Source organism: Lacerta agilis, chromosome 9 (genome assembly GCF_009819535.1).
Source record: "Lacerta agilis isolate rLacAgi1 chromosome 9, rLacAgi1.pri, whole genome shotgun sequence".
Classification (NCBI taxonomy): Eukaryota; Metazoa; Chordata; class Lepidosauria; order Squamata; family Lacertidae; genus Lacerta; species Lacerta agilis.
The window spans coordinates 4,143,314-4,171,225 of NC_046320.1; the positions used below are offsets into that span (position 1 = coordinate 4,143,314).

The 27,912-nt window shown below is 44.8% G+C and overlaps 1 protein-coding gene across 1 annotated transcript; it reads right to left on the bottom strand.

Annotated features, from left to right (window-relative positions):
- Positions 1–27,895, bottom strand: ACOX3 (acyl-CoA oxidase 3, pristanoyl). The gene is made up of 18 exons (XM_033160171.1): positions 27,815–27,895; positions 26,593–26,767; positions 24,931–25,164; positions 23,159–23,233; positions 19,191–19,280; positions 18,317–18,460; positions 16,795–16,883; positions 13,836–13,932; positions 13,410–13,592; positions 12,591–12,713; positions 10,783–10,903; positions 10,538–10,660; positions 8,167–8,280; positions 6,662–6,777; positions 4,576–4,750; positions 3,228–3,295; positions 2,039–2,125; positions 1–347 (listed from the first exon to the last, which is right to left on the bottom strand). Exons 2-18 carry the CDS (start codon positions 26,749–26,751, stop codon positions 228–230), a joined length of 2,118 nt encoding a protein of 705 aa, XP_033016062.1. The 5' UTR covers positions 26,752–26,767; positions 27,815–27,895; the 3' UTR covers positions 1–227.
- Between the last annotated feature and the right edge of the window lie 17 nt (positions 27,896–27,912).

A 27,912-nucleotide genomic window follows, 5' to 3' on the forward strand; every position in this document is an offset into this window, starting at 1 on the left:
AAAGTGACTTCATTTCCGCAAGTCCTGACCCACTGACACAAGTGGGAACGGTGTAAACTGGGCTGCACTGTCCCTCATTGTGCCAGTAGTCTGGGAAATGGGCTGAAATCCTATTTCAAAGGCCTTTCCTTCACAAAAAATTACCTTCTTCAACATGATCCTTTAACTAATAATTTCAGATTACGATTTATTATCCACGCCCTTGCTGGGCCTCTCCAATATACCGTTTACATCCTTGATCTTAGCCTACCTACAACAGGTTTATTAGTACAAAATTCCGACCACCAGGATGGCCTCTCCAACACCTTATTGCCTTGAAGAACGGTGCTCCACAGGTTTTTATACAGCTGGAGGGGGAGAAAGACAGAAATGGTTTCAGCAACAGCATTCATTTCCAAAATGTTCAGACTTTGCAGTGGTGGGGGTGGAGGTGGGGGGCCACCTTTAACTCAAGGAGGCATAATGAGACCTTCATTTAATAGTTTCCCTGTATCTTTACATGCTGATGACACAACCTTGATGGCAGAAAGTGAGGAGGAATTAAAGAACCTTTTAATGAGGGTGAAAGAGGAGAGCGCAAAATATGGTCTGAAGCTCAACATCAAAAAAGCTAAGATCATGGCCACTGGTCCCATCACCTCCTGGCAAATAGAAGGGGAAGAAATGGAGGCAGTGAGAGATTTTACTTTCTTGGGTTCCATGATCACTGCAGATGGTGACAGCAGTCACAAAATTAAAAGACGCCTGCTTCTTGGGAGGAAAGCAATGACAAACCTAGACAGCATCTTAAAAAGCAGAGACATCACCTTGCCGACAAAGGTCCGTATAGTTAAAGCTATGGTTTTCCCAGTAGTAATGTATGGAAGTGAGAGCTGGACCATAAAGAAGGCTGATTGCCAAAGAATTGATGCTTTTGAATTCTGGTGCTGGAGGAGACTCTTTAGAGTCCCATGGACTGTAAGAAGATCAAACCTATCAATTCTGAAGGAAATCAGCCCTGAGGGCTCACTGGAAGGACAGATCCTGAAGTTGAGGCTCCAGTACTTTGGCCACCTCATGAGAAGAGAAGACTCCCTGGAAAAGACCCTGATGTTGGGAAGGATGGAGGGCACAAGGAGAAGGGGATGACAGAGGACAAGATGCTTGGACAGTGTTCTCAAAGCTACCAACATGAATCTGACCAAACTGCGGGAGGCAGTGCAAGACAGGAGTGCCTGGCGTGCTCTGGTCCATGGGGTCATGAAGAGTCAGACATGACTAAACGACTAAACAACAACAATCTTTACATTTGCCCATGTCTCTTTTCTAGGGTGACCCAACACAATAGAGAATTCTGGCAGGTGCTGTTCAGCAGAGGCTAAAATTCCTGCTAAAATTCTCCTTTCTCTGCAGCAAATGAAAGGAAAAGAGCTCTGAATTCTCTCACTCTCTTTCTCAGGGCTGGTCAACTTCATATTTCTGCCTCTTTCCTTAAAAACCCCAAAAGCTAGATAAAAAAAGGGAAGGGTGACGCCACCACAGCTTGTGCTAGGGCCCACTTGTGGGTATCAAGGCATCAGGTGAAGACCAATATTTAGAGTAAATAAACAGATAAATCATTTCAAAAGAACATTATGGCTAAATTAAATTGAGCTGCAGCGTCTGAACAATGCAGTCAGGTTCCGAGATTATCAAAGAGCTGGTGAGCACATCATACGGTTTCCTCTGTAGCCTGTGCTTATAGTCAAAGTTCTTCAGTTTGTTAAGTTACTTCATTTACTTTGGCCCGGTGGAACGGTTTCCTGGGCACCTCTTCTAAAATGGTTACCTTCCCCAAGCAGATGTTCCTCAAGCTCAAGGATCAGAAAGGCTAGAATGTGCAGTCTGGAGTGCATTTATTTCCAGCATCAAAAGAATGCAACATATATTCATGCTGCTAGACTGTGGGTCTTCCCACAGTTTCTAGCTGTGACACAACAAAGCACAAATATTGAAAACACAATGTTCAAAAAGAGGCACAGTAAACCTGAGTCAGAGCTTTGCAAAAAGACTTGTTTACCTCTCCATCAGCCCTGCCAATTGGCGAGTTGAGAATGAAGTCTGGAGGAGCAATCACATCGACCAAAGCCACAGCCTCTTGCTTCAGCTGTGCAGAAAAAAATGTTAGACTAGAAACTGGGTACAGTATTCTGATTAGGTTTCTGCAACAACCAATAAACTACAGAGCTGTAGCATAACTATTTTGGCAATCCACTAACAGCCAACAGTTTCAGGTTTCTAGTATGGAAACCTCCATAATCTTCTCCAATTTTCATAGAACCTCATGGGTCATCACGTCCAACCCCCTGCAATTCAGGAATCAAGTGTAAAAAAAAGCTCAACTATTTTGGGGGTTTCCTAAAAAAAAAACACTTAAGAAGGATGTTCCAGGTCATTCTGAAGCATTTTGGGATCTTCGCTTGGGCCTGTATGCCTCCGAATTTCTCTGTAGTACTCATCAATCACAGTTCTGACTTCACTCATAAGCTAACAACAATGAAAGGCAAGAGTAGACTCACATACCTTGCAAACCAATTGTCTTGAATGGTGCACATACATTTTACTTCATAGCTTTCGATCTAAAGGCTAGAGACTTGCACTTTTTGTTTAAAGGAAGCTCAGTGTGATGTTTGGAACTTTCAGAGTTAAAGAAGCTCAACAGTTCGCTCCTCCCACAGGGATGAGGATGTGTCACAACATCCGGGTTATCTGCTGTATGTGATGTCTTTGTGATTTATGTGACGCACCTTTTATTTTCTGGTTAGTCTTACTTTCGGTTCTGAACCGGAGAGACCGGAGCGATGATGGCCTCCCACTCTCCGGGAAAGTGGCTATGATTTATATGCTTGTAATAAAGCGTACTTGCTTTGAAACAACCCAGACGTTGTGGGAGTTTAATTGCTGGCACGAAAGGCACACACACCATTGCACAAGAAGTAAGAAGTTTGAACAAACTCTGCTAAAGCACTGGAGAAGCAGGAGAACGCAGAAGGAAGCGTGCTGGACACCACTCCAAGTACTAAACTGGTTTTGAGGCTTTTCCAGTTAAAACCAAAAGCCCCACACTCAGAGACTGGGGCCCCAGCTGCCCTTGGACCCAGGACAGGAGTATGCCTTAACAGCCCTCTTGCCAGCCAACATCCAAATAAAGGTATTACTCTAAGTCTACAGGTTACTCAGCATAATATTTAAACCAATCGGGAATGTACCTTTGAGCACAGCTCTAGAATTGCATCTTGCACAAATCTGCCAGCATTCGCACCCGACGTGTAGCCACCTGAAAGGTATTTATCATGACAATGAAGCTAAAGGACTCATATTGGATAAAAAAATCTGCAAGATCTGTGGGGTATGAAGAATGTTATCTGAAAGTGAGCAGGTTCCCCTTCATGGATGAATGGAAAGAGGACTTGGAATCTGGTTTCTAAGTGCCCCATTGTGGCTCTCTGAAAGGGAAGAATAATGCTGAATACCAAAGCTGAGCTGGCCGTGGTCAGCAACAGTCCTGGGAGGAACAGGCAGAGTTGAGGCACAAACTTTGCTTTCTACCTTCGAGTTCCTACTCTCCTCACAGAGCTACAATTCTCAGAATGATTTAACAATCAATCCCTCTTCCCAGGGAACTCCGGGAACGGCAGCTGTGTGAGGGGAATGGGGGTTTCCTAACAATTCTCAACAAACTTAACAAACTACAATTCCAACGATGCTTTGAGGGAAGCCATGGCTGTTTAGTGTGGTATGCTACTGCTACAGATGTGCAGTGCAGATGGGGCCTTTAGTTACCTTGCTCGTTTTGCCTTTAAGAAGACTGCACTCCACAGCTTAAGGCAAGTTCTGTAAGAGGCTGGATGTCGGAAGAAAAGGTTTAGGAAATTCAGTATTGTATCTTAAAACACGGCTCCCCTGAAGAGGACTGGGGCTAAAAGACCAGAGCTGTAAGGCTGTATGGCACATTTACTGCTTCCTTGGTGCAGAAATTACACTGGGTGCCTCAATTTACTTAAATGCAGTAGTAAAGGGACTGCCTCTCCTGGTATGTCCCGGGTAGGACCTTATAATAATTTGTTGGAGGTCCCGAGCCACAAGGATGCTAGGTTGGCTTCAACTAGGGCCAGGGCCCTCTCAGTATTGGCCCCGACTTGGTGGAACAGTCTGGCACAAGAGACCAGGGCCCTGCGGGATTTGGCATCTTTCCGCAGAGCCTGCAAGACGGAGCTATTCCACCTAGCCTTTGGGTTGGTTTCAGTTTAACCCTGATGTTTCGTTCTTTTGGTGTGATTGGTGGGCTACTTAAAAATGAGGCTGCAGTTTAGATTTAATTTTAAATTGTATTTTAATCTGTATTTTAATGAACTGTTTTATGTTTTTGTTGTGATTTTATTGGTGTTAGCCGCCCTGAGCCCGGTTTGGAAGGGCGGGGTATAAATAAAATATTATTATTATTATTATTATTATTATTATTATTATTATTATTATTATTATTATTATTAATGTGTAAGAGCCTTGAAGTGTTTGCAGATTCTAAATTTTACCATGTAGACAGAATGTTGACCTCACCTTGGTAGAGTACTGCCATGTGCTTATTTAAAGACCATAATCCATACAGCGAACATATATTCTTCAGTACCGGCTGGAGGCTTGCTGGTGTGTTGGAACTGTGAACGTAGTCATGATATCTTTGCAAAACAGTGTGCTCAATAAAAGCTATAGCTAAAGAACGACAATAGTACACCTTGAAGAAAGAAAGAAAGAAAAATTCAACCGTAGCTACAAATCCAGGCAAACTGTTCAAAAGCAATAGTTAGGTAAAAGGCACCCAAAAAGAAGCTGAAAGGCCCATTCTTACTATCCTCTCCGTATGCCGCAGCTTCAGGGCAATCTGTGTTGCATAAAAGTGATACAGACTGTACTCTGAAGCAACTGTGTGAAGGGATGCTGGTGGCACATACAGAACTCAACACAACACAACACTGCTCTGACTGCACCCCAGCTGAACATCTCTCACGCGATTTCAGGGGGACAGGTATGCAAGACGGATCGTGACGCTTCTGTAATATGAGGCAAGGTTGGGCATCATGTCTTGCAACTTTCACCACTAGTCCGTTATCTGCAATTCTCCTGTTCCTCCCCCCCCCCCGAGCTTCCTTACAGTGGTTAGGCCTGAGAACAAGGCCACTGTCTCTGGAGGATGGAGTTCTGGTTGGGAAGGCCGTGAGGTCCTGCCTCCTGGGGTACATCACATGGTGTTAGCCTGTTACAGCAAACAAGGTACCCTGTGGTACCTTAATGAGTAACAGCGCCGTGGGACTGTCTGTTGTATTTAATACACTGTAGGTACCTTGGCAAATATTAAACTATGATGAACCATCATAACCAACAGTGACAATATTGGTCCCTCCAGCTCTTTAGAAACTTCCATTTCCAACCTCTAGCTTCATGGAACTCTTAATTTGGATTGGTCTGCCACCATGACCCACTTTTCCCTTTTTTTGCTAGTATCCGTTCCTGACTTACCCCCACTATTTGACATGCCCATTCATGTGCTGGAGCTGCTGGGCATCTTTGGAGGAAGTCCAAACACTGGACTGACTTTGCCCATTTTTTCTGCTCCTGCTATTTTCTCATGCTCTGCCCCGTCTCTGTTATCTTCCTGATGGAGCAACGATACTAGGCCATCCTGATCCACGCTTACTCGTAACAGTCCTCAGCACCTCTTCTCTACCTTTGACTCTCTTCCAAAGGCTTTTGTCATACTCATTTCCCACTAGTGGCAGACTTGAGTACTATAGTGCCATATGCGAGGCCACAATTTGGTGGCCCCCCATTGCATTGCCGTCTCAAAGCTGGCTAAGTGAGGTACCGGGTTTGGGAAGGAGGCGCAAGGCTCTGGCAGGGTCCTAGAGCCCTCCCATCTCCTTCCCAAAGCTGGGAAAGTGCTAACTAGGCTTTGAGAAGGAGGCAGGAGGACCCTAGGACCTCCTCAGAGCCCTGTGGCTCCTTCCCAAAGCCCAGTCCCTCACTTACTGGGCTCTGCACCCAGCGGGTGAGCATCGCTTGCACAGCCCTAAATCAATCCCTGTTCCCACATTCACTGGAATCTCTCTGCCTCAAGTTTGGATGAGCTCTTAAGAAAGGCAACAGCATAGCGGGCATGGAACTGAATTATTATCGCCGTCATAGAGAGGGAAGGAACTGTTACTGCCCAGACACAAAACTTAATGCAGGACTTGGGGTGCCCTGGACACATACCATAAGGTTTCAGCCCAGCACTTGGGAGAAAGAAGGATGTGGCTCATTACACAAGAAAACTCCTGATGTGTAGATCACATTTTCCACCACTTGGTGTTAATCTCACTAGTTATTTCTTTTAAAGTAAAAAATGCATGCGGGAGGTTATTTGGCTGTTAAGCCTGACGGCAGGGTTTATTCTTTTTAACTTAGCTGCTGCACAACAAAGCATGAACTTTAGCTCCAGCTGAGTTTCAGGTCCTAGGTGCTTTACTTTTCATATTTTTGAGAAAGTGTGCAAAGTATAGACTAGAGTGTGTATGTGTAAGAGAAAGGTAGCAGAAAAGGGCAACATCCATTAAAATAGCCCTTTCATGAAATTGTTCCGCAACATAAAGCTATACAGTGTGTTTACCTGACTGTTGTTCCTTGCCTCAAATTCACCACAACCACTTTTTTCTTGGTTTCTCAGCTTCTGGAAACTCTCTTGGAGCAAGTAACAAACCAGCCACTTGTATCCTCTCAGAGGTACTGAAAAAAGAAATGTCAAAGGTTTAATGTTTTCGTTCCAGATAATAATAATAAAAAAATCCTTATAAAGCAGACGGCAAATAATGCTGATAGTTTGCATCAGAATCTGAGTTTCTGTAATGCACAATCGGCGTTTTGCAGAAATAAGGTCAAAAAGCACCCACAAAATCAAGTATTTTGCTGCTGAAACTTAGCTGTCCTTCCTCTGCTCCACCCCAACAAATTGCTGTTGATATAAAGAAATAATTTGGCATTATACCAACTAATAGAGGATAGACTTTCTCTTTTTTGATACTTCTATTTAAGGCTAGTGAACTAATTCATGAGCACTTCAAATCCCCATTTTTCCTATGTAAGACTGCATTCTCCTTCATCTCCAAAGCAGTATCCCCTCTACTCTCATGTTCATCGCTAACATCATCTGTACTGAACGTGTTTACCAGGCATCATCCGCCCACAGGTCCCATTTCCCCTGCTGATTTACATTCTCTCTTGTTCCCATGCCTTGAGCCCATTCTCTCCTCACAAAGTTTTCGTTTCCACTGTAACATATGGCATAAGGCACCAGTCATCAAAATCTCAGTCAATCTCTACAGAAGAACTTAACATTTATTACGTCAAGATGTTGCGCGGCCAGGCGAAGTCCCCCCGAACCCCGGGGCAGCCCCTGAGGGAAATAACGAATCATGACAACGTTCTATGGGATTAAATTGGCCACAACTTTATTAATATTTCAGATGTAGGAAGACCTTGGCTCAGGCATTGGGCGTTTATCCTTCCCAGCCCCCCAGCCGGGGTTCTGGGTAACTTCAGGGTTATCCAGCATGATTGGGAAGTGGGCTAGTCTGGAGAACATATGTTCAAGCAGATAGCCCACCCCCCTATGTTCGCTGCCGCTGGAAGGGGAAGGCAGCTCTGAATCCAACGGTCGCTTCCCAGGTATGACTCAATCTCTATTGTGTGTACTGCATAATCCCTCCTTCTACCTGGCCAATCCCCCTGGCAACACCTCCCCAGCCGGGATTGGGCGGCTGCTAGAGTAGGTGGAGTCCACAGGTATCCCAACTTGGGGAAGGCAAGCCAGACCAACTGCCAGGAGTTGCCACCGTGATCCAATGGGTCTCCCCGCGACCTCGCAACATGCGCACCCCATTTGATGTGGGGAACGCTCATTCCTTCCCATTCTACTGTCTCCAAGATGGGACCACCCTCTGAACTGGTGCTTGCTATAACAACCCCAGGGGGCTGGGGTGTGAATTAAAGGGAAGAGAGAATGCACAAGGACTTAACCGCAAGCCCCGAAAGGAAAACTAGCCAACGGTTTGTAGGGGAAATGGGCCACACTCAAAGTCATAAGCACGTGACAAGAGATGCAGTTTGAACAGTTACCGGAAGAATCCATGCAATCTTGAACATTTGACACTGTGAACTTCTGGCGGAGAATATGATCACAGTCTTCCAAAAAATCTACCGATCCCAATGGCGAAGCAATAGGACCTTTGTCTGAAATGCCAAGGATACGAAAACTAAATACCAAGTCAAAGTGTGTTAATGTCTACGCACTAATGGCTTTGAAAGTCAACGCAAGTCAAAAATCTGCTCATCGGTGCATTCAGCATGGATAATCTGATTAAGCTATTTCCCCCATTTCTCCCAACTTCAACCAAGCAAACTCTTTAACACATCTATGCTTCTGAGACCCGGCCCTTTTATTTCTAAGTTGGAAGCCTTAAAAACAACCGCTATTAACCTGTACTTTGCACATGATGCACAACTGTGCACTCCTTAGCCTAATTGCATCACATTCAAATTACGTTTTAAGTTCATTGGTTTAGGAACTTGAGTCAACTCTTCTTGAACTCGCCCTAAGCAGAATAAAAACAAGGTACTCGGCGTGAAACAGTAGTCAGCCCTCCCTGGTATTCTCACATGACAATTAGACTGCTGTTCTGTTGTTTGAGGACACCAGGGAGGGCTGACTACTGTTTCACACTGAGTAACTTGTTTTTAATTCTGCTTGGGATGAGTTCAGGGAGAGTTGACCCAAGTTTCCAAACCACAGAATACCATGGATGCTAATTAAGTACCCACACCATTGTGGGTTAAAAATCATGCTTTCTACAGGATGTTCCCAATCTGAGATGCATGCTTAGTTGTGAGGCAGCAAAGTTACAGGTCACCCTCGGTGAAAGTCCGAAACCTGCCAGAAGGAACAAGAATGGGATCCAAGCTAGGTCTTGAACCAGATTCCATGAGGAACATCTGAAATACATCAAGACCGCGAAGCCCATAGTTGGGTAATGCCTTTATCAGAATCAAACAAAAAGGTCACAAAAATATGGCAAGCTGTTTTGCAAAACAGTGAGATGAGGAAAAACCAAGCTTGTTCCAGAGACCAAAGGCTGAGTTAAGCCCATGCCAGGTGCTACTGATAGCAGGTTACACATACTCTTTGAGAAAACAAAGCCTAGCTTTTAACTTTTGGGTCTGTTCTAAAAAAGGCATCACTCAACTGTGGACTTCTGGATTTTTGCTTACGCCACAAGATGGTCACCTTTGCTTTTTTGGAAATATTTCAGTTTCTGATTGGGAGGTTTCTCTCATCTCTAAAATTAAAACCGTCAAAGACACAAACATTCGCATCTACGGAGTCCAACGAACTCAAATTAAGAGTTCAAGTAACGTCATTGTGACCCAAAACAGTACTAAGAATAGTTAAAAACAGGGCGCTTGAGTGCTGACCACCATTTCAACAGAAACACTGATAGGAATTCAGTAACAGGTAGGTAGCCGTGTTGGTCTGCCATAGTCAAAACAAAATAAAATAAAAAATTCCTCCCAGTAGCACCTTAGAGACCAACTAAGTTTGTTCTTGGTATGAACAAAATATTGAAAATATTGAAATACACTTTTAAAAAATTACCGGAGGCATTCCTTCTAGGAATGGTAGGAACAGAAATAAAAAAAATAGACCATAAGTTTTTTCTATATGCGACAACAGCGGCGAGGCTTCTGCTGGCCCAGGTCTGGAAAACGAAACAAATTCCAACGGTTCAGCAGTGGCAACAAAAAACCACCGAATATATGGAAATAGCAAGGATGACAACGAGGGTCAGGCAACAGGGAGAGGAAACATTTAAAAATGAATGGGGAAAATATAGGGACTATTTAGATAAGATATGCAAACTGTGAAAGACTGACATATAACTCAAGGTGTACAAAGTTTATGGAAAATGTATTGTAAATTTTTAGTTTACAAGCGGAATTATTACAACATGAGAGGATCTATAAGTCATAGAAGTGAAATTTGGTAAATAAAAGGAAATAGGAAGTAAATCGACGTGCGAAATTTAGAAGTAAGATACAAAGAAGACATAACATGAAAGAAAGGAAGTCTACAGATATAGGTTTGTGAAAGTTTGGAATGATACAAATTGTATGTTTTATATGTTAATATTTTATTTTGTATTCATTAAGGTATTGAATGTAAAGTTTTATGTTTGGTATTTAATTAAAACTATTAAAAATTATATTAAAAAAAAAAAGTTTGTTCTTGGTATGAGCTTTTGTGTATCTGAAGAAGTGTGCATGCACACGAAAGCTCACACCAAGAACAAACTTAGTTGGTCTCTAAGGTGCTGCTGGAAAGAATTCAGTAGCTCAACTTTGGAACCACACAACTGCATCTGCTGACAGTTTTACCCCTTGCTCACTTGGTGGGCTTCTGAGTCAACGCAACATCCAAGTTCTACACACTAACCTTGGTGTTTGTTGTTCATCCAGCCCAGTAAGTAGTTGCTAGTTTGCTGTAGCAGAACATTATTGTCTCCTTCATAGGTGCAATTTGGGTCGTTGTCGTTACGGATATCACCCAGCCGATTCACTTTTGGAAAGAACAGTTAACATGTAGGGTCATTGTACCAGTGAGTTGTGCTTGTGATTTAAAGTTTTCTAAAACCACTTACTGACAATTACAGGAAACAATTATCCGTCAAGTTCACTTACTGGCCAGATAGCCATGTCCTCCACAAGCTTCTCTGCATTCCTGAGTTCCTTGTTGAGTCAGCCAGGAGGCCAGCGGTTTCCCCGAAGTAGATAAAGCATGGATTTCACGCCCAAGTTCCGCCTTATAGAACCAGAGCGAACAATGAATATAGAACACAACAGCCAACATGCTGCATTAACCTTCTGGGCAGCTATGACGGGCCAAACCAGAGGCCAAGGACATAAATCAGGAGTTGGCAAGGTTTACCTCACCTGGGCTGGTTTACTCCAGTGGAGATCTCTCCGTGGCCTGAATCGCGCGCGCACTCGCAATTTCCGGCGTCTGCGCACACGTGATTTTCGGTAATGCGGAAGCAAGCCCCCGCCCCATGCTGGTTTAGCGCAGCGGGCGGGGACTCGCCGAGCGGGCGGCTCGGTTTGGGGGTGGCTCGTGGGCTGTTTAAACGACCCCCGTGGGCCGCTTGTGGCCCATGGGCTTTAGATTGCCGACCCCTGGCGTAAATGCTCAACTCTAAGCCTCTTTGTGCAGGCTTCTGGGTTACCAACAACAAGTGCTTTTTTCGGGGGGGGGGGGAACGGGACTTGGGGATACACATAACCCTAAACATTTTGTGAATCTAAGTTTGGCCTCATTGAGGGGCAGTATTTCAATATGAGTAGGAAAATGAGAGTACGCCTAAACATTTTAAAGGGGGGGAAATAACCGTGGGAAACTGCACAAGCAGGATTACCCACAAACGTACTAGCAATTTCCTGCTCTTTACAGAATACAGCTCAGTGCCTGTGTGTTTAGAACATGCAACACTTTCCCTCCCAAAAAAGGGCTCAACCGTAAAATTACTGTACTATTAAATTTATAGATGCAGTTAAAAGAAAACCCTAGCAGCAACAGTGGCCCTCCTTCCTGCTTACAAGTGATGTGTTTTGAAGAATAAATGAAAGATGCATCGGGGAAGAAGAGAAGGAATGTTAAAGAGGAGGTGATTCAGCTGAGGTAAACCAAAACTAACGTGTTTCAACGATTTCTTTTATTTAACAAAATCTAGACACCGCTTGATTGTAATACGGCAAAACCTCTAGGCAGTTTACAAGAATATTAAATTTATCATTAAGGACAATTAAAAATGTTTAAAGATAAACAAAATAACCGTTTCACAGTTAATTAAAATGTAATTCAGATATTACAAGATGCTCTTCCCCAAACGAATAATAAAATTCGGCCTTCATTATGTGTTCTTCTTTTCTGCATTATCTTCTCACTATTTATTTGGAAAATACAACCTCTGTATTTTCTGTACTCTGGTTATGTACTTTGATTATGTACTTTATTAAGTGTACTTTTGATTTCACATTAATAAAAAAAAACTTTATATAAAAAGAAGGCACTGAAGAAACAATAGGCTATATTTGTTAAATTTGTTGTGCTATACAGAGCTGGCTGTTTTACTCATATTCAGAAAGGTAACAGTACTGTGCATTTTCCCACAGCTGGCAATATAGTTACGGTTTTCCTCTCATGAAATTGGAAGCATTCAGAACCCTCTGGTGAGCAGAATAGGTATACCCTTCAGACAGAGGGATGCTTGGATCCTGCCAGTCCAATAATGGACCAACTCATTTCCCACGCAATGGCTTATAACAGGCACCACCAAACTCAGCCCTCCAGATGTTTTGGGACTACAACTCCCATCATCCCTAGCTAACAGGACCAGTGGTCAGGGATGATGGGAATTGTAGTCCCAAAACATCTGGAAGGCCGAGTTTGGGGATGCCTGTCTTATAACAAAGAATTACTGACAAATCCTTACCTGCTGTGGACTTTTGTCCTTCATGAGGAGACCTATGTGGAATTCTATGGAGTTTATGAACAACATTTTGGAGAAATGGTCTAAGACATAGGTGGCTGCTAAATACGGCAGCAAGCGCCATTGCTGGAACAAAAATGAAATTTGCATGAAGAAAAACAAGAGAGATACACATCCTTTTAAAACACTTTTAAAACACACAAGAGACATTTTTTGTTCCCTTTGTAAAAGTGGTGATTTTCTTAACCTTCTTTCAGTGATCACTCTGAGGGCCTTCTGGTGGTTCCCTCATTGCGAGAAGTGAGGTTACAGGGAACCAGGCAGAGGGCCTTCTTGGTAGTGGCGCCTGCCCTGTGGAACGCCCTCCCACCACATGTCAAGGAAATAAACAATTATCTGATTTTTAGAAGACATCTGAAGGTAGCCCTGTATTGGGAGGTTTTTAATGTGTGATGTTTTACTGTGCTTTTATAATCTCCTGGAAGCCACCCAGAGTGGCTATCACAACCCAGTCAAATCAGTGACATGTAAAAAAATAAAATACAATCCTGATTTATCCTGCCCCTGCAGCCCTCCTCCCCAAGCACTACTTTGGATTTTTTTAAACTCCAAATAGCAAAACAAAAGCATCCCTCCTCATTTAAAAAGGAGCCACTATCCAGTTCCATCAAAAGAGCTATCCTTGTTCATGAAGGATGTTTTGTTTTTAAGGTGTTAGATCTTAAAGGAGGACCAACTGACCTATGTTTATGTTTAATTAAGAGCCTCACCGGGTGCAAAATCTAGCACTTCAGGCTTTTAAAGAGCACTCTAGATTTTCACCTGCATTTGGTATTCAAGAACGGGTATCTCTTCATCATCTGTTGGTCCAAATTGGCGCCGGGTAGCTGAGAAGCGAATTGCTATTGATATGGCGAGCTTCAAATTGACCACAGACATGGATATAATCATGACTCTTCCATTGGACAAGGCACCAAGAGAAGCTCCTAAACGCTGCTTGCGATCCTGGAGAAATAAGGTAAGCGGATTAAGGCTTTAAGGATTTGTTTGAACATTTTGTACCCAGCAAATTCTCCCCAAGTACACCAAGTGTTAACATTCAAAGTATAATATTGTCTTTATGTTCTTAATTATACTGCGATAAACTCTGGAAGAACTAACAGGATTAGGCAATAAAAGGAATCCTTAGTTAAGAGCAATTAAGTTTTTGCATTAAGCACACGGAAGTTCGTTAAGCAGAATTCATACCTTGAAGGCACTCGCATACGCTCCCTCAGCTGTGATGTCTCCAGTTCGGTTCAGCAAGTTCCTTTTGGGTATCCTGACATTGTGAAACATTGCAAAGCTGCCAATCCAAATAGAATGAATTAAGAGATAACACCTGCGCGTCCGGTGAGATGTACAAATCAAATGCTGACTACAGAGACAGTTATTAGTTTCACGGAACCAAGAGCAGATATGATGTTAAATGCATGAATGCATTTAGTGTGTCTGCTTCTGCTTTCAGAATAGCAGCTGCAGCGGGGCTCCTGAGCAGGATCATGCTGCATGGGGCGCTTTCAGTTGCAGTCAACAGGTCCTGTCGCACTGCAAGTCCTGTCATCCCTGACCACTGGCCCATGTGGCTGGGGTTACAGGAGTTCAACATCTGGAGGCACTGGGTTGGCTCCATGTAGAATAGAATAGAATAGAATAGAATAGAATAGAATAGAATAGAATAGAATCATAGAGTTGGAAGAGACCACAAGGGCCATCCAGTCCAACCCCCTGCCAAGCAGGAAACACCATCAAAGCATTCCTGACAGATGGCTGTCAAGCCTCTGCGTAAAGACCTCCAAAGAAGGAGACTCCACCACACTCCTTGGTAGCAAATTCCACTGCCAAACAGCTCTCACTGTCAGGAAGTTCTTCCTAATGTTTAGGTGGAATCTTCTTTCTTGTAGTTTGAATCCATTGCCCCGTGTCCGCTTCTCTGGAGCAGCAGAAAACAACCTTTCACCCTCCTCTATATGACATCCTTTTATATATTTGAACATGGCTATCATATCACCCCTTAACCTTCTCTTCTCCAGGCTAAACATACCCAGCTCCCTAAGACGTTCCTCATAAGGCATGTGAATGAACTCTATCGTTCTTACATTTCAGTTCTGGTTAAAGGCCTCCCTAGAGATGTGAAGGCTCAGGGGAAAATATGGAAAAATTGCGGGAGGGGTCTGTTCCCCATAAACAGCCGTAACCACTGCTACAATTTACTAGTTGAGTCATTTTAAAGGAAGCAAACCAGGAATACTCTGTGTAGCACAATCCAACAGTCTCTTGGCAGGTGATGGGTTTGTGTGTGTGCATACGCATGTGAGTGTAACGCAAGGAAGTGACAGTGAGCAACACATATTTTCCAGAAAGTAAATTCCACAAATAATGCACAGTCGGTGTCTCGGTTCACTTCCTTGCGCAATCTGGTCTGCATTTGTTTTGAAGCTTCCCCGGTCATCCTTGGGACCAGACCCTTCAACTCAGTGCTTCCAATGAGGGTTTTCTAGAACACCTGTTAAATGTTTGTCAGTAACAGGCTGTGCGTATGCAATCTGTTAATCTGCCGCATGCTTGTGTTATGCATTCTGCTTGCGCTTTAGTCTTTGCTTTGTGCTTGTGACACAGCTGTAGTCCTGTGCCACTAGGCCACTATGTGGTAGCTTAATAACATGTATGGATAGTTTTGCTTGGTGGGCTTGTAAGCACATGCAGTAACTGTGCACTTCAGACATTTGTCCACCCAACCTGCAGAGGCAGAGCATTTGCTGGCAGGCCAAGGGAGCACCTGACTGCAGGGAGTCTAAGCCATAGGCAAGCAGGAGAGAGTCTGAAGAACATCTTTACTGCTCAAGTGGTGTGGAAGTTAAGGTGGGCAACTTACAATCTCCATACTTTTTGGCATAGGAGTGGGTTTGCACAACCCTTAGCTTTTCGACTAGCCAAAGTTTTTGATCCTAGATTTTTTTCTGCTTTGTGGTCTTGTTCCTTCAAATACAATAGAATGAAACCAAAGAAGAGGGCAACCAAAATGGTCAAAGGCCTGGAAACGATGCCTTATGAGGAACGGCTTAGGGAGCTGGGTATGTTTAGCCTGGAGAAGAGAAGGTTAAGGCGTGATATGATAGCCATGTTCAACTATATAAAAGGATGTCATATAGAGGAGGGTGAAAGGTTGTTTTCTGCTGCTGCAGAGAAGTGGACACGGGGCAATGGATTCAAACTACAAGAAAGAAGATTCCACCTAAACATTAGGAAGAACTTCCTGACAGTGAGAGCTGTTTGGCAGTGGAATTTGCTACCAAGGAGTGTGGTGGAGTCTCCTTCTTTGGAGGTCTTTAAGCAGAGGCTTGACAGCCATCTGTCAGGAATGCTTTGATGGTGTTTCCTGCTTGGCAGGGGGTTGGACTGGATGGCCCTTGGGGTCTCTTCCAACTCTATGATATGATTCTATGATTCTATGAAACTGCATTACTGAATTAATTGCAAAAGGTAAAGGTAAAGGGACCCCTGACCATTAGGTCCAGTCGTGTCCGACTCTGGGGTTGCGGTGCTCATCTTGTGTTACTGGCTGAGGGAGCCGGCGTACAGATTCCAGGTCATGTGGCCAGCATGACTAAGCCGCTTCTGGCGAACCAGAGCAGCGCACGGAAACGCCGTTTACCTTCCCGCTGGATTGGTACTTATTTATCTACTTGAACTTTGACGTGCTTTCGAACTGCTAGGTGGGCAGGAGCTGGGACTGAATAACGGGAGCTCACCCCGTCACGGGGATTCAAATCTCCGACCTTCTGATCAGCAAGCCCTAGGCTCATTGGTTTAACCCACAGCGCCACCCACGTCCCGAATTAATTGTACCACTCTCCAATTTGGAATATTTCTGCTCTTTAGACTATCTTTTAGTTGACTTTGAAAAAATGTTTGGGTTTTGCAATCAATTCCTTGACAGGTAGCAGAGATGACTGTGAGATTCCAAAGCTTCTCTCCACGCTTTCATGTAGTGGTGCACAATGATGTGGCAATGTGCTTGAACCATCTCAGACTGGGACAGATCAACCTGAAGGTCCTTTCACTGTGCGATGCACATGCTAGCATTTCTGTTCTCGAGGTCTGCAGAACTGACTTGTAACTTTTGCAACATTACTTTGAAGTTCAGAGTATTTTGGTTTAAACTTACCCATTATCTAATCCATTCTGCCCAAGTTTTCTACCTATATCACCAACCAGCACCCCTGGCATGGGAAGAAGTGTTTTCGGATCTCGGATCTGTAACAAATGCCTCCATTAAAACATTTACGAGAAGTCATGGAACCACCCTTTTGTTCCGGTTAAGAACTCTATACAATTAATTAGAAAAATGTACACATCTGTTTCAATGCATGCAACTGGTTGGATTATATACCGTATTTTTAGCTCCATAGGGCGCACCTCGTTTTTAGAGGAGGAAACCCAGAAAATATTTTTTCTGGTTTTCCTCCTCTAAAAGCCCTGTTTTTTTTGAGGATCAGCTAAAGGTTTTGCAGCTTTTTTTTGCAAAGGGGGAAAAGCAAAGAGGAAAAGCTCCATTTTTATGGGGTTCAACTCACATTTCTGCAGCTTCTAAAGGAAAGGGAGCCTTTCCTACAGTTTCCAGACAGATAATCTAATCAGCCAGTCACATGTCGCTGGGGAAACAAACCACCTCCCTCTGCAGCACATTCAACAATGGAGGCCTGGGCAAGAGGGCGGGGCTGAAAGGGAGCCGGGGACTCTTATCTCTCTCCCGATCTCTTGCTGATCAGATGCTTTTCTCTTTGTAAAATAAAAAGCACTATCCTCTTTTGGCCCCTGGGCAATTCAGCTCCAGGAACCACCATTCGCTCCATAAGACGCACAGATATTTCCCCTTACTTTTCAGGAGGAAAAAAGTACGTCTTATGGAGTGAAAAATACGGTAGCTATGATTTAAAGGGCTCTCCCTGGGACAAGACCTAAGCTGAGAAGTGAAGATACTTCTCCTCTGCTGGGGTTATCGGAGGTTGGGGGGAAATGTACTCACCAGAGGGGTGTCTAAGTAGACCCCTTCACTTTCTCTCACATAAATGAGTGTACCTGGGAACAATACAGCACTAGGGTGGGGAGAACCCACCTAAAACACAACAACTTCACATTTCCCACATGCACTTCTATGGGGCTCACAATGTCTTTCAGTACACGGCTCATTGTATGATTGCACTGGCAGGTGCCCTTCAGATAAATATTTCTGTATCTGCTACAAGGGCACACGATGATCCCCACCTTCTTGGGTCTAAAGTAACACAGGACTCAGCAGCACAGAGACATGTTCATCTACAGCTGCAGTGTCTCTGAAATTACTGTCCAAACGCATACTGAAGAGAGCAAATTCAAGCCCTGGTGGATCTAGTTTTGCACTGGGTTGTACATTTACTTTCTGTTTGGCCAAAGCAGGCCAAGGGCACTTGCAAGCCTTTCATAACCAGTAGAAAGATGTTTGCCTGGACAGGGGTACATTTTAAGGCCCCCCCCCCTTTAGTCATGCCAGAGTGATCTTGTGCCATTTCCAGGCTAGCAAGTGACCATTCCACAAAAAGTGTTTACAACTGGGAAATAAAAATAGGCAAATGCCACCAACGATCCCGGTTAATGAAAAAGCTCTTGGCTTATTCCAATACTCTAGATTTAGATGAATTCATTCTCACCTGGACGACAAAGGAATGCAATCCATGGCACTGTCCATCCGGAGTGTATAGCTGTGCGTAGACAACTGCATGAGTCGCATTCTTCCCCATGTTGCCAACCCAGAACTTGGCTGCTTCAAAATCCGGTGAGTGAATAATGAATTCCTACAGGGTTGATAAAAGGGGGATGGGGAGAAAAATTCTAAACACGCTTTGTATCTTCTCTGAAATATAAAGTCGGATGAAGCTATTAATAACCTCTGTTCTGTGCTGTCGCGGCACAATCCCTTGGCGTTCAGCGGGGCTTTCTCTGAACTAAATGGGCGCAGGACTGCAGCCTCAGTGAGCAGGACAGAAACCCAATGGAAAATAGTTTCACAGGAGTAAACAATACGTACATTTTAGGAGAAAAGCTTCAAAAAAAAAAAAAAAACCAACAAAGCCACAGAGGGATTTTTCTTTTTACCATTGCTCCACAGTCATGGAGCTCTTTTCCAAACCAATTACTAGTAGCAACGTGAGGCTGTAGGGTAGGCCTCTTCCCATGGCAGGTCCCAATACAGTGGCATGTCTGGATCAGGCCTTGCCCTCCGCCCTGCTTACTGCACAAGGGCTCTGGGGGTATCTCAGGGCCCTTGCACAATCTTCTCAGAGCCTAGCCAGCAAGGCAGAAGACTAAAAAAATCCTCTTTCCAGGGTGGAATTTCCCCGTGCCTCATTCATTCATTCATTGGACATGAGTCTACGTTTGTGATCATATAAGTAGGTTACATGTGAGTTGCAGGCCCACTGTATAGAAAAGATTAGAATACCTGGGTTCAGAAGTGCAATGTCCTATTTTAATAAAAAGTGAAGTGAAGCATATTAGAGAACTTTACAGGGCACTGCTACTAACTTGTGTAGTCGGGTCATATCTAGCAGTAGTTCGCATGTTCTTGGTATTGCTGCCATGGCTTAATTCAGTCAGAGCAAAACATCCAAAGTTCTGGAGACAAAAGACACAAACTGAGTAAGAACTCGTACAATTCAAACCAGGGTAGCACAAACATTAAGCAAATGGGGGGGATCTCTGTTCTAAAAGAGCTGCACTGGAGCTCCAGCTTACAAACCTCAAGATCCGAGAGCTTCAAAGTCTGGTCCTTAAATGATTCAGAGGGTGCACACTGCCCTGCAGCCGCGTAGAGGTCACCCATTGACCAGCGGCTGCCCTTTGGGAAAGCTCATCTCCTCTGGCAGGCTAGGACAAGAAGTGGCGAACCCTCTGCAAGCTGCATTTGGTAGGTGGGGCGTGTGTGTTTGACAGGTGGGGTGTGTGTGTGCCAGGTGTGGTGGGGTGCCCATCTTTCAAGCTCCTGTCAGGTGGATCTGATCTCTGCAGAAATGCATGCCAAATGCTTCCAGGTGCGATCAGTTCCACTCAGGAGCTCTCGAGTGAAGTTTCGATCCCTTCTGGAAGCAGCAGGGCTTGCATTACGATGCTGTTTAAATCTGGCACCCAGTGCAATGCCAGCATCCTTCTTTCAACCAAGGGGAAAAAGTATCAAAACCTCAGCTGTGACTAAATCCCTAAAACGAGGAACAGGTATAACAGTATAATAAAGAAATAACTCAAACTTAACTGAAAAATGGGGTGAGGGTCCCCAAACAACTTGGTGAACTTAGACAAATATATATATATATATATATATATTACTCAAATGAAAGCCCTCAAAACTGAAACCCTAAACTGAAACCCTAACGAGCTGCCGGCTCTCCCTCGTTTCACTGGATACTCCGTCAGTTTCCTCAGAAGGAAATTAGAAAGTTATCAAGATTACATCAAAAGAATAACGAGCAGTAGGGGGAGAGAGTCCTCCCAAAAAATTCCGTGTGATTTAAACTCAGGCTAGCTAACCTAAATAGTTGTATTGACAAAAAACATAGTTTTGAAGACGAAGCCGCAAGGGCTCCTGTGACCAAATGCTACAAGCACATGATAGAGACTATCCTTCTTTCAGCAAGGATTACAGCTACTGGTTAAGAGTTCCTGACTGGAACTGGTCCTGCCTGGAAGCAGCAGGCAGCATGCACTGGGCAGCATCGTAATACAAATGAATTATCTGGAGTGTCGTCTGCCTCCTGATTTTTCCTTTGAAGCCACGGCTGTGCTTGTCCCGCACCTGGCACTGTATAATGTTGGGTTAGTGACAGGTGGCCACGCATGGCTATTGTGAGGCTGCAGCAGCTCTAAAATGAGCCCTGAAATGTACTGTATTTATAATTTTTTATTCATTTGTTAAATTTGTATACCGCCCTTCATCTGCAAATCTCAGGGCAGTTCCCTTTCCCTCTCCTCCCACCCATCTGAGCTCAGTGTTTATATTACAATTCACAGGTGCAAACGTTTAGGATCAAGTCTAAAGGTAAATGTTAACACCGGGTCACCACAGCAACAAACAAAATCCAAAGCAGGCATAGGCAGACTCGGCCTTCCAGATGTTTTGGGACTACAACTCCCATCATCCCTAGCTAACAGGACCAGTGGTCAGGGATGATGGGAGTTGTAGTCCCAAAAATCTGGAGGGCTGAGTTTGCCTATGCCCGATTCAAAGCTTAGTCAATGTATTAACAGTGAAGAAACACAAAATGAAAAAGTTTCCTTAAGAAGTTAAAAGAAAACTCTTTGTTTTATCCAAAGGAGTGTGCCCAGAGTCCTTTGAAGGAGGATCAGCTCTCCCACCGTTCAGAGAAGCACCACTTCCCTTTCTGAACATTTTTTTAAGCTAGGGTGGGGATTCTACAGCCCTGCACACGTTGCCGGACTACAACTCTCATAATCCCCGACTGCTGGTCACATTGGCTGGGGCTAATGGGAACTGGAGTCAACAACATCTACATGTCAACAGGCTCTTCATCCCTTGGCTAAGTTTACACCTTCTGAAAACTGTTTGGTTGTGGGAATGGGAGTCACGCACACAGAACTGACGTATACAGCTTAGGAGACGCAGGTTGAATCCTGACAAGACAGAAGTACTGTTTTTGGGGGACAGGAGGCGGGCGGGTGTGGGGGACTCCCTGGTCCTGAATGGGGTAACTGTGCCCCTGAAGGACCAGGTGTGCAGCCTGGGAGCCATTTTGGACTCACAGCTGTCCATGGAGGCACAGGTCAATTCTGTGTCCAGGGCGGCTGTCTACCAGCTCCATCTGGTACGCAGGCTGAGACCCTACCTGCCCGCAGACTGTCTTGTCAGAGTGGTGCATGCTCTGGTTATCTCCCGCTTGGACTACTGCAATGCGTTCTACGTGGGGCTACCTTTGAAGGTGACCCGGAAACTGCAATTAATCCAGAATGCGGCAGCTAGACTGGTGACTGGGAGTGGCCGCCGGGACCACATAACACCGGTCCTGAGAGATCTGCATTGGCTCCCAGTACGTTTCCAAGCACAATTCAAAGTGTTGGTGTTGACCTTTAAAGCCCTAAACGGCCTCGGTCCTGTATACCTGAAGGAGCGTCTCCACCCCCATCATTCAGCCCGGACACTGAGATCCAGCGCCGAGGGCCTTCTGGCGGTTCCCTCACTGCGAGAAGCAAAACTACAGGGAACCAGGCAGAGGGCCTTCTCGGTAGTGGCACCCGCCCTGTGGAACGCCCTCCCGTCAGAAGTCAAGGGAATAAACAACTACCTGACATTCAGAAAACACCTAAAGGCAGCCCTGTTTAGGGAAGTTTTTAATTTGTGACTCTGTACTGTATTTTGGTATTTGTTGGAGGCCGCCCAGAGTGGCTGGGGAGACCCGGCCAGATGGGCGGGGTATAAATAATAAATTATTATTATTATTATTATTATTATTATTATTATTATTATTATTATTATTATGTGGAATCCTGCTTCTACCTGCATCACCTTTAACTGAAGCAAGGTGAACACCTTTTGGGCAGGTATGCTTTGCGCTGAAGGAATCCACTCTGCTGATTGGATGCTGCGAGGCACTTCTTGAACTATTGCCTTATAACTTTTGTATTACATATTGGTGCTGATGATCCTGCAATACTTTCATAAATGACGAATAAGCAAACTGACCCAGGTAATTCATCGCTTCCACTGTAAGAAACTTTAATTATGGTTTGCCAATAGTAACAGAGAAGCACTAGTAAATCAAAATGAAGTACCGTATTTTTCGCTCCATAAGACACACTTTTTTCCTCCTAAAAATTAAGGGGGAAATATCTGTGCGTCTTATGGAGCGAATGGTGGTCCCTGGAGCTCAATTGCCCAGGGGCCAAAAGCAGATAGTGCTTTTTATTTTACAAAGAGAAAAAGGGGGGTTGAAAGGACCCCACTCAGCAGCTGATCAGCAAGAGATCGGGAGAGAGATAAGAGTCCTGGCTCCCTTTCAGCCCCGCCCTCCATTGTTGAATGTGCTGCAGAGGGAGGTTGGTTGTTTCCCCAGGACATGTGACTGGCTGATTAGATTATCTGTCTGGAAACTGTAGAAATGGCTCCCTTTCCTTCAGAAGCTGCAGAAATGTGAGTTGAACCCCATAAAAAACGAGGCTTTTCCTCTTTGCTTTTCCCCCTTTGCAAAAAAGCTGCAAAACTTTTAGCTCAAAAAAACAGGGCTTTTAGAGGAGGAAAACCAGAAAAAACATTTCCCCCCCTGTTTTTTCCTCTAAAAACGAGGTGCGCCCTATGGTCCGGTGCGTCCTATGGAGCGAAAAATACGGTGACTCCATATGAGATACTATTTTACAAGAGATTTGCAGATATTGCTTCATTAGAATACGTAGTTAATAATCTTGTTTTTAGAAACACCATTAACTCAAAATTAGTGGCACCATATACATTTTAAAGCAAAGATCAATTTAGGCAGCTTAAAGAGTACCTTCATATTTGTATTATCTTTAATAAATTCTTCATGTCTTTCAGAGCCTGCACTCTCAATTGTACTTTTGAACACCTGTAAACATTAAAGACAATTAGCTGATGTGATTGATAAATATTAAAAACTTTTTTGTTAAAGTAGAGGAAGGGGTCAAAATGACATATTCAAGAAAGATTTGAGATAGTGAAGTCGTGTTAAGTTGCTTCCTTCCCAGGAGAAAATGCTATTATGTGATATTTTACGCTATTCTGCATCAGGAAACACAACTTCATTACAAGAAAATAAATTTCCTCCTGGTTTCAGCTGCAAAGTGAAATAATGAAAATAAAAATGAATGATTCCTTGATCTCTGGATTATTCTTAAGCAATCGTAAAATGTATTCTCAAGGCCGGTGAAGAGAACAGGTTTCATCCTAGAGCACTTGCCACCATCCCACAACCCTCTCAATCAATTTTCCAAAAAGGGGGTATTTGCAACTGGGCAGTAGTCATCACAAAGCAATGGGCCCAGGGTGATTTTTTCAAGGAGTGGTTGGATCACTGCCTCTTTCAAGATCCATCCCAAAAGGATGTGTTGGCCACACCCAGGATGTATGCAATCACACACCCAACATAAAAAGAATATGTTTGACAATCATGATAAAATCCCGCTTTTTGATATCCCGCTTTATCACTACCCGAAGGAGTCTCAAAGCGGCTCACATTCTCCTTTCCCTTCCTCCCCCACAACAAACACTCTGTGAGGTGAGTGGGGCTGAGAGACTTCAGAGAAGCGTGACTAGCCCAAGGTCACCCAGCAGCTGCATGTGGAGGAGCGGAGACGCGAACCCGGTTCACCAGATTACGAGTCTACCGCTCTTAACCACTACACCACACTGGTTTTCAACCTTCGACACGATCTAGTGAGGATATATAGGTAAATCTTTCCACTGCCACGTTTCAAGTCTTCCCATCCTGCCTCCTCCTCCTAATGGGAAGCTGGGGAGACTTTGTTCTTCCTATTCATCAGGACTTTTGTGTTCAAGGCACTGCTGCCCACTGGTGTCAGAATAATGATACTACTTGTTTAAAAGTGATTAAAAGGTAAAGGGACCCCTGACCATTAGGTCCAGTCGTGTCCGACTCTGGGGTTGCAGCGCTCATCTCGCTTTATTGGCCGAGGGAGCCGGCGTACAGCTTCCGGGTCATGTGGCCAGCATGACTAAGCCGCTTCTGGCGAACCAGAGCAGCGCACGGAAACGCTGTTTACCTTCCCGCTGGAGCGGTACCTATTTATCTACTTGCACTCTGACGTGCTTTCGAACTGCTAGGTGGGCAGGAGCAGGGACCAAGCAATGGGAGCTCACCCCGTCATGGGGATTCAAACCGCCGACCTTCTGATCAGCAAGCCCTAGACTCTGTGGTTTAACCCACAGCGCCACCCGCGTTCGCAACCCAAAAATCCGCAACATGAAGCAAACGCAACTGGAGGTATGACTGTAATAATAAGTGAAATAATAATGAGTGAAAAGCAATTTAAAAGCAAAAAGAAATTAAAAACAAATATCAATAGACTATTGTGGAGACTGTATGTTCAAGCAATGAAGTTTTCACTACAATTACCACGTGAAAAAAGTGTCAAGCCACTATAGCCTCTGAATCAAAAGCGCACATAGAGCAGCTCAGATGTAATCTCCAAAAATATTTATCCAAAATAAAAATGGAACGCTTTGCCAGTAGGTTTGAGTCTTTAAGGAAATCTATAACGAAGCTTACACCTGCATTATACATACCTGGGAATTTAGCAGATATTTGGCTCCTAGAGACCAGTCATACATCCCCAGGCAAGTAATCAGCGCTACAATTCTCAATGGTTTCTCAATTATGTCTTCTAGTCGTAGAAAATCATATTCAAAGAGTTTCCTACAGCGGAGGAAGGTTAGTTCACGGTATTTCTCAAGAGGTAATTCTTCTCCAGTGTGACGAGCAAAGAGAGGGTCATTTTCAAGAGCTGAGAATATTCTGTTCTTCAGGGTAGAAACACATCAGAATATTTGAATGTCAGATATGAATTTGTCATTGAACTGAAGTATTTTTATTTTATATATTAAAACATTTAGTCATTTCTCTATGCCATAAGAAATGTACAAGGACAAGAACAATCGGGAAGCAGTTTAAAACTTTATAAATGTCAACCATCTGTCAAGCAATATTACTAAATAAGTTCACATCCAAATGTTGCCTCAGCGATTACTGTAAAAGCTCTTTGAATTATTATTATTATAGATATTGCATTTCATGTACTGCACTAAAAGCAGAAGAAGTTTGGATTTGATAAAGAAGTGCATAATTTCAATTTTATACTAATATAATTGTGTGGTTTTACTCCAGATCAAAAACATAATACAAAAGAAACCTATCCCCTCCTCAAAAGGCTTCCAATATTTTTGAGAATATTGTTTTTACCCAATCCTAGACTGAAAACCCTGGGACGCAGGTGGCGCTGTGGGTTAAACCACAGAGCCTAGGGCTTGCTGATCAGAAGGTCGGCAGTTCGAATCCCTGCCACGGGGTGAGCTCCCGTTGCTCGGTCCCAGCTCCTGCCAACCTAGCAGTTCGAAAGCACGTCAAAGTGCAAGTAGATAAATAGGTACCGCTCCAGCGGGAAGGTAAACGGCGTTTCCGTGCGCTGCTCTGGTTCGCCAGAAGCGGCTTAGTCATGCTGGCCACATGACCCAGAAGCTGTATGCCAGCTCCCTTGTCAGTAACGCGAGGTGAGCACCGCAACCCCAGAGTCGTCTGCGACTGGACCTAACGGTCAGGAATCCCTTTACCTTTACCTAGACTGAAAACCCTTTAAGCATGAACATCATGCACAGTCCTATCAAAATGTAAAGTAACTTACTGGATGGCCATTTACACTGACAAAAAGAAAAACACCTTAAATCCCTGTATATCAAGTATCATGGCTCTCTTGACCTAAGAGAAGTTCCCTGGCCATGTGAATCCCTTGGCCAGACAGGGTTCACAGGAACCAGAATTTAATGGTACATATTGGATACTTTAAGGGGGGTTACAGTCAACGGTGTAGGAAGCCTCTTCGTCGCCCGGGGCTGCGGTGCGGAGGCACCACCCTGGGGGTGGGGCGTCACGATGTGTGCGTCCTAACGCCACGTGTCGGATGCACTGCACATGCCTGGAATTTCCGGGCATGCGTAGTGGATCCGGGCCAGCGCTGCTGCTGCTCCCGTGGCGAGCCGGCGAACGAGCAGTGGCTCGTGGGGCTGCCCTGTCCAGACGGGTGCTGGGGGGAGGGGCCGGGGAGTGTCAACCCCCCTCCCCTGGAACACGGGACGGAGCGCCCCCTACACCCCGCCCTTCCTACGCCACTGGTTACAGTAGATTTTGTTTAATTTGCAATACCGTTTTTAAAGAAATTTTATTCTAAGCCTTACTTTAAAACGCAGGAGATCTTCTTCCTCTACAAAGAGTGCCATCTCTTTCCAGCTGAAGGATGCTTTCTTCCGGTAGGCATCCAGCGGTCCACTGGGTAGGTCTGGGAGCAATGAAGTGTTCCAGGAGCTGGCTGTTCCCCCATCACGGACAGATGCCATCTTAGCATGTAATGTTCTGTAAGCAAACCCAAAAATCATTCAAAACAAATGCCTTTTTGAAAAAAGAAGGAACCCTTCAAAAGTTATTTGTGCAGAGGATAACAGAGCCTGTGTAGACCAGCCTCTCAGTGTACATTAAAGGTAAAGGGACCCCTGACCATTAAGTCCAGTCACGGACAACTCTGGAGTTGCGGCACTCATCTCACTTTATTGGCCGAGGGAGCCGGCGTACAGCTTCCGGGTCATGTGGCCAACATGACTAAGCCGCTTCTGGCGAACCAGAGCAGCGCACGGAAACGCCGTTTACCTTCCCGCCGGAGCGGTACCTATTTATCTACTTGCACTTTTGACGTGCTTTCGAACTGCTAGGTGGGCAGGAGCTGGGACCGAGCAACGGGAGCTCACATTGTCATGGGGATTCGAACCACCAACCTTCTGATCAGCAAGCCCTAGGCTCTGTGGTTTAACCCACAGTGCCACCTGCATCATTAACAGCTCTTAAAAGAGAGTCAGCTGCCTCTAAAAAATTTACCTTCTCTCTCTCTCTAACTGGATACGGTAACTGCCTTTGGTCAATGCAAATAAACTTCTGTCCTGATCGACCCTGCACAAAGAAAGCTACAAGGGGTGCTTAGAATAGATAAAAGAAGGAGCAGCTAGTTTATGGGCCTGATGACACGTCGGTCACTGCCTCTGTCACACGTCAGTCCTTTCATAAGCAGCAGGTAACCGCTAGTTATGCAAGGCAGCAGCGCCCGAGTCCAACTTCCACCGACTGCGCAATCGGACAGGTTCGCTGCTGGCAAGCAGCCCCGACTCAGGGCAAGGGCGCTTCCCCGGCCGACGCGCGCAGGGCGGCCCTTCAGCCCCCGCGGAGCACAGGCGCAGCAGCCAGTCCGGGCTCCTTTTCCAGCGACGCGTTTGCAAGTGAGCCAGAGCAAGTGAGCCAGAGGCTTCGGGTGGGGAGGCGGGACGCGCCGCCAAACAGGCGTTTTCTGCGCGAAAGGGAAAGAGGTGCGAGGACCCTGCCGACTCCCCCGGGGCTTCACGCACCCGGACCCACCCGGGACAAGGCGCTTCGCCGACGCCCCTCTCTCCACGGTCGCGGAAAACGCGAGGTCGCAGCGCTGCGCAGCTTCCCAGACGACGGCGACAGACTTC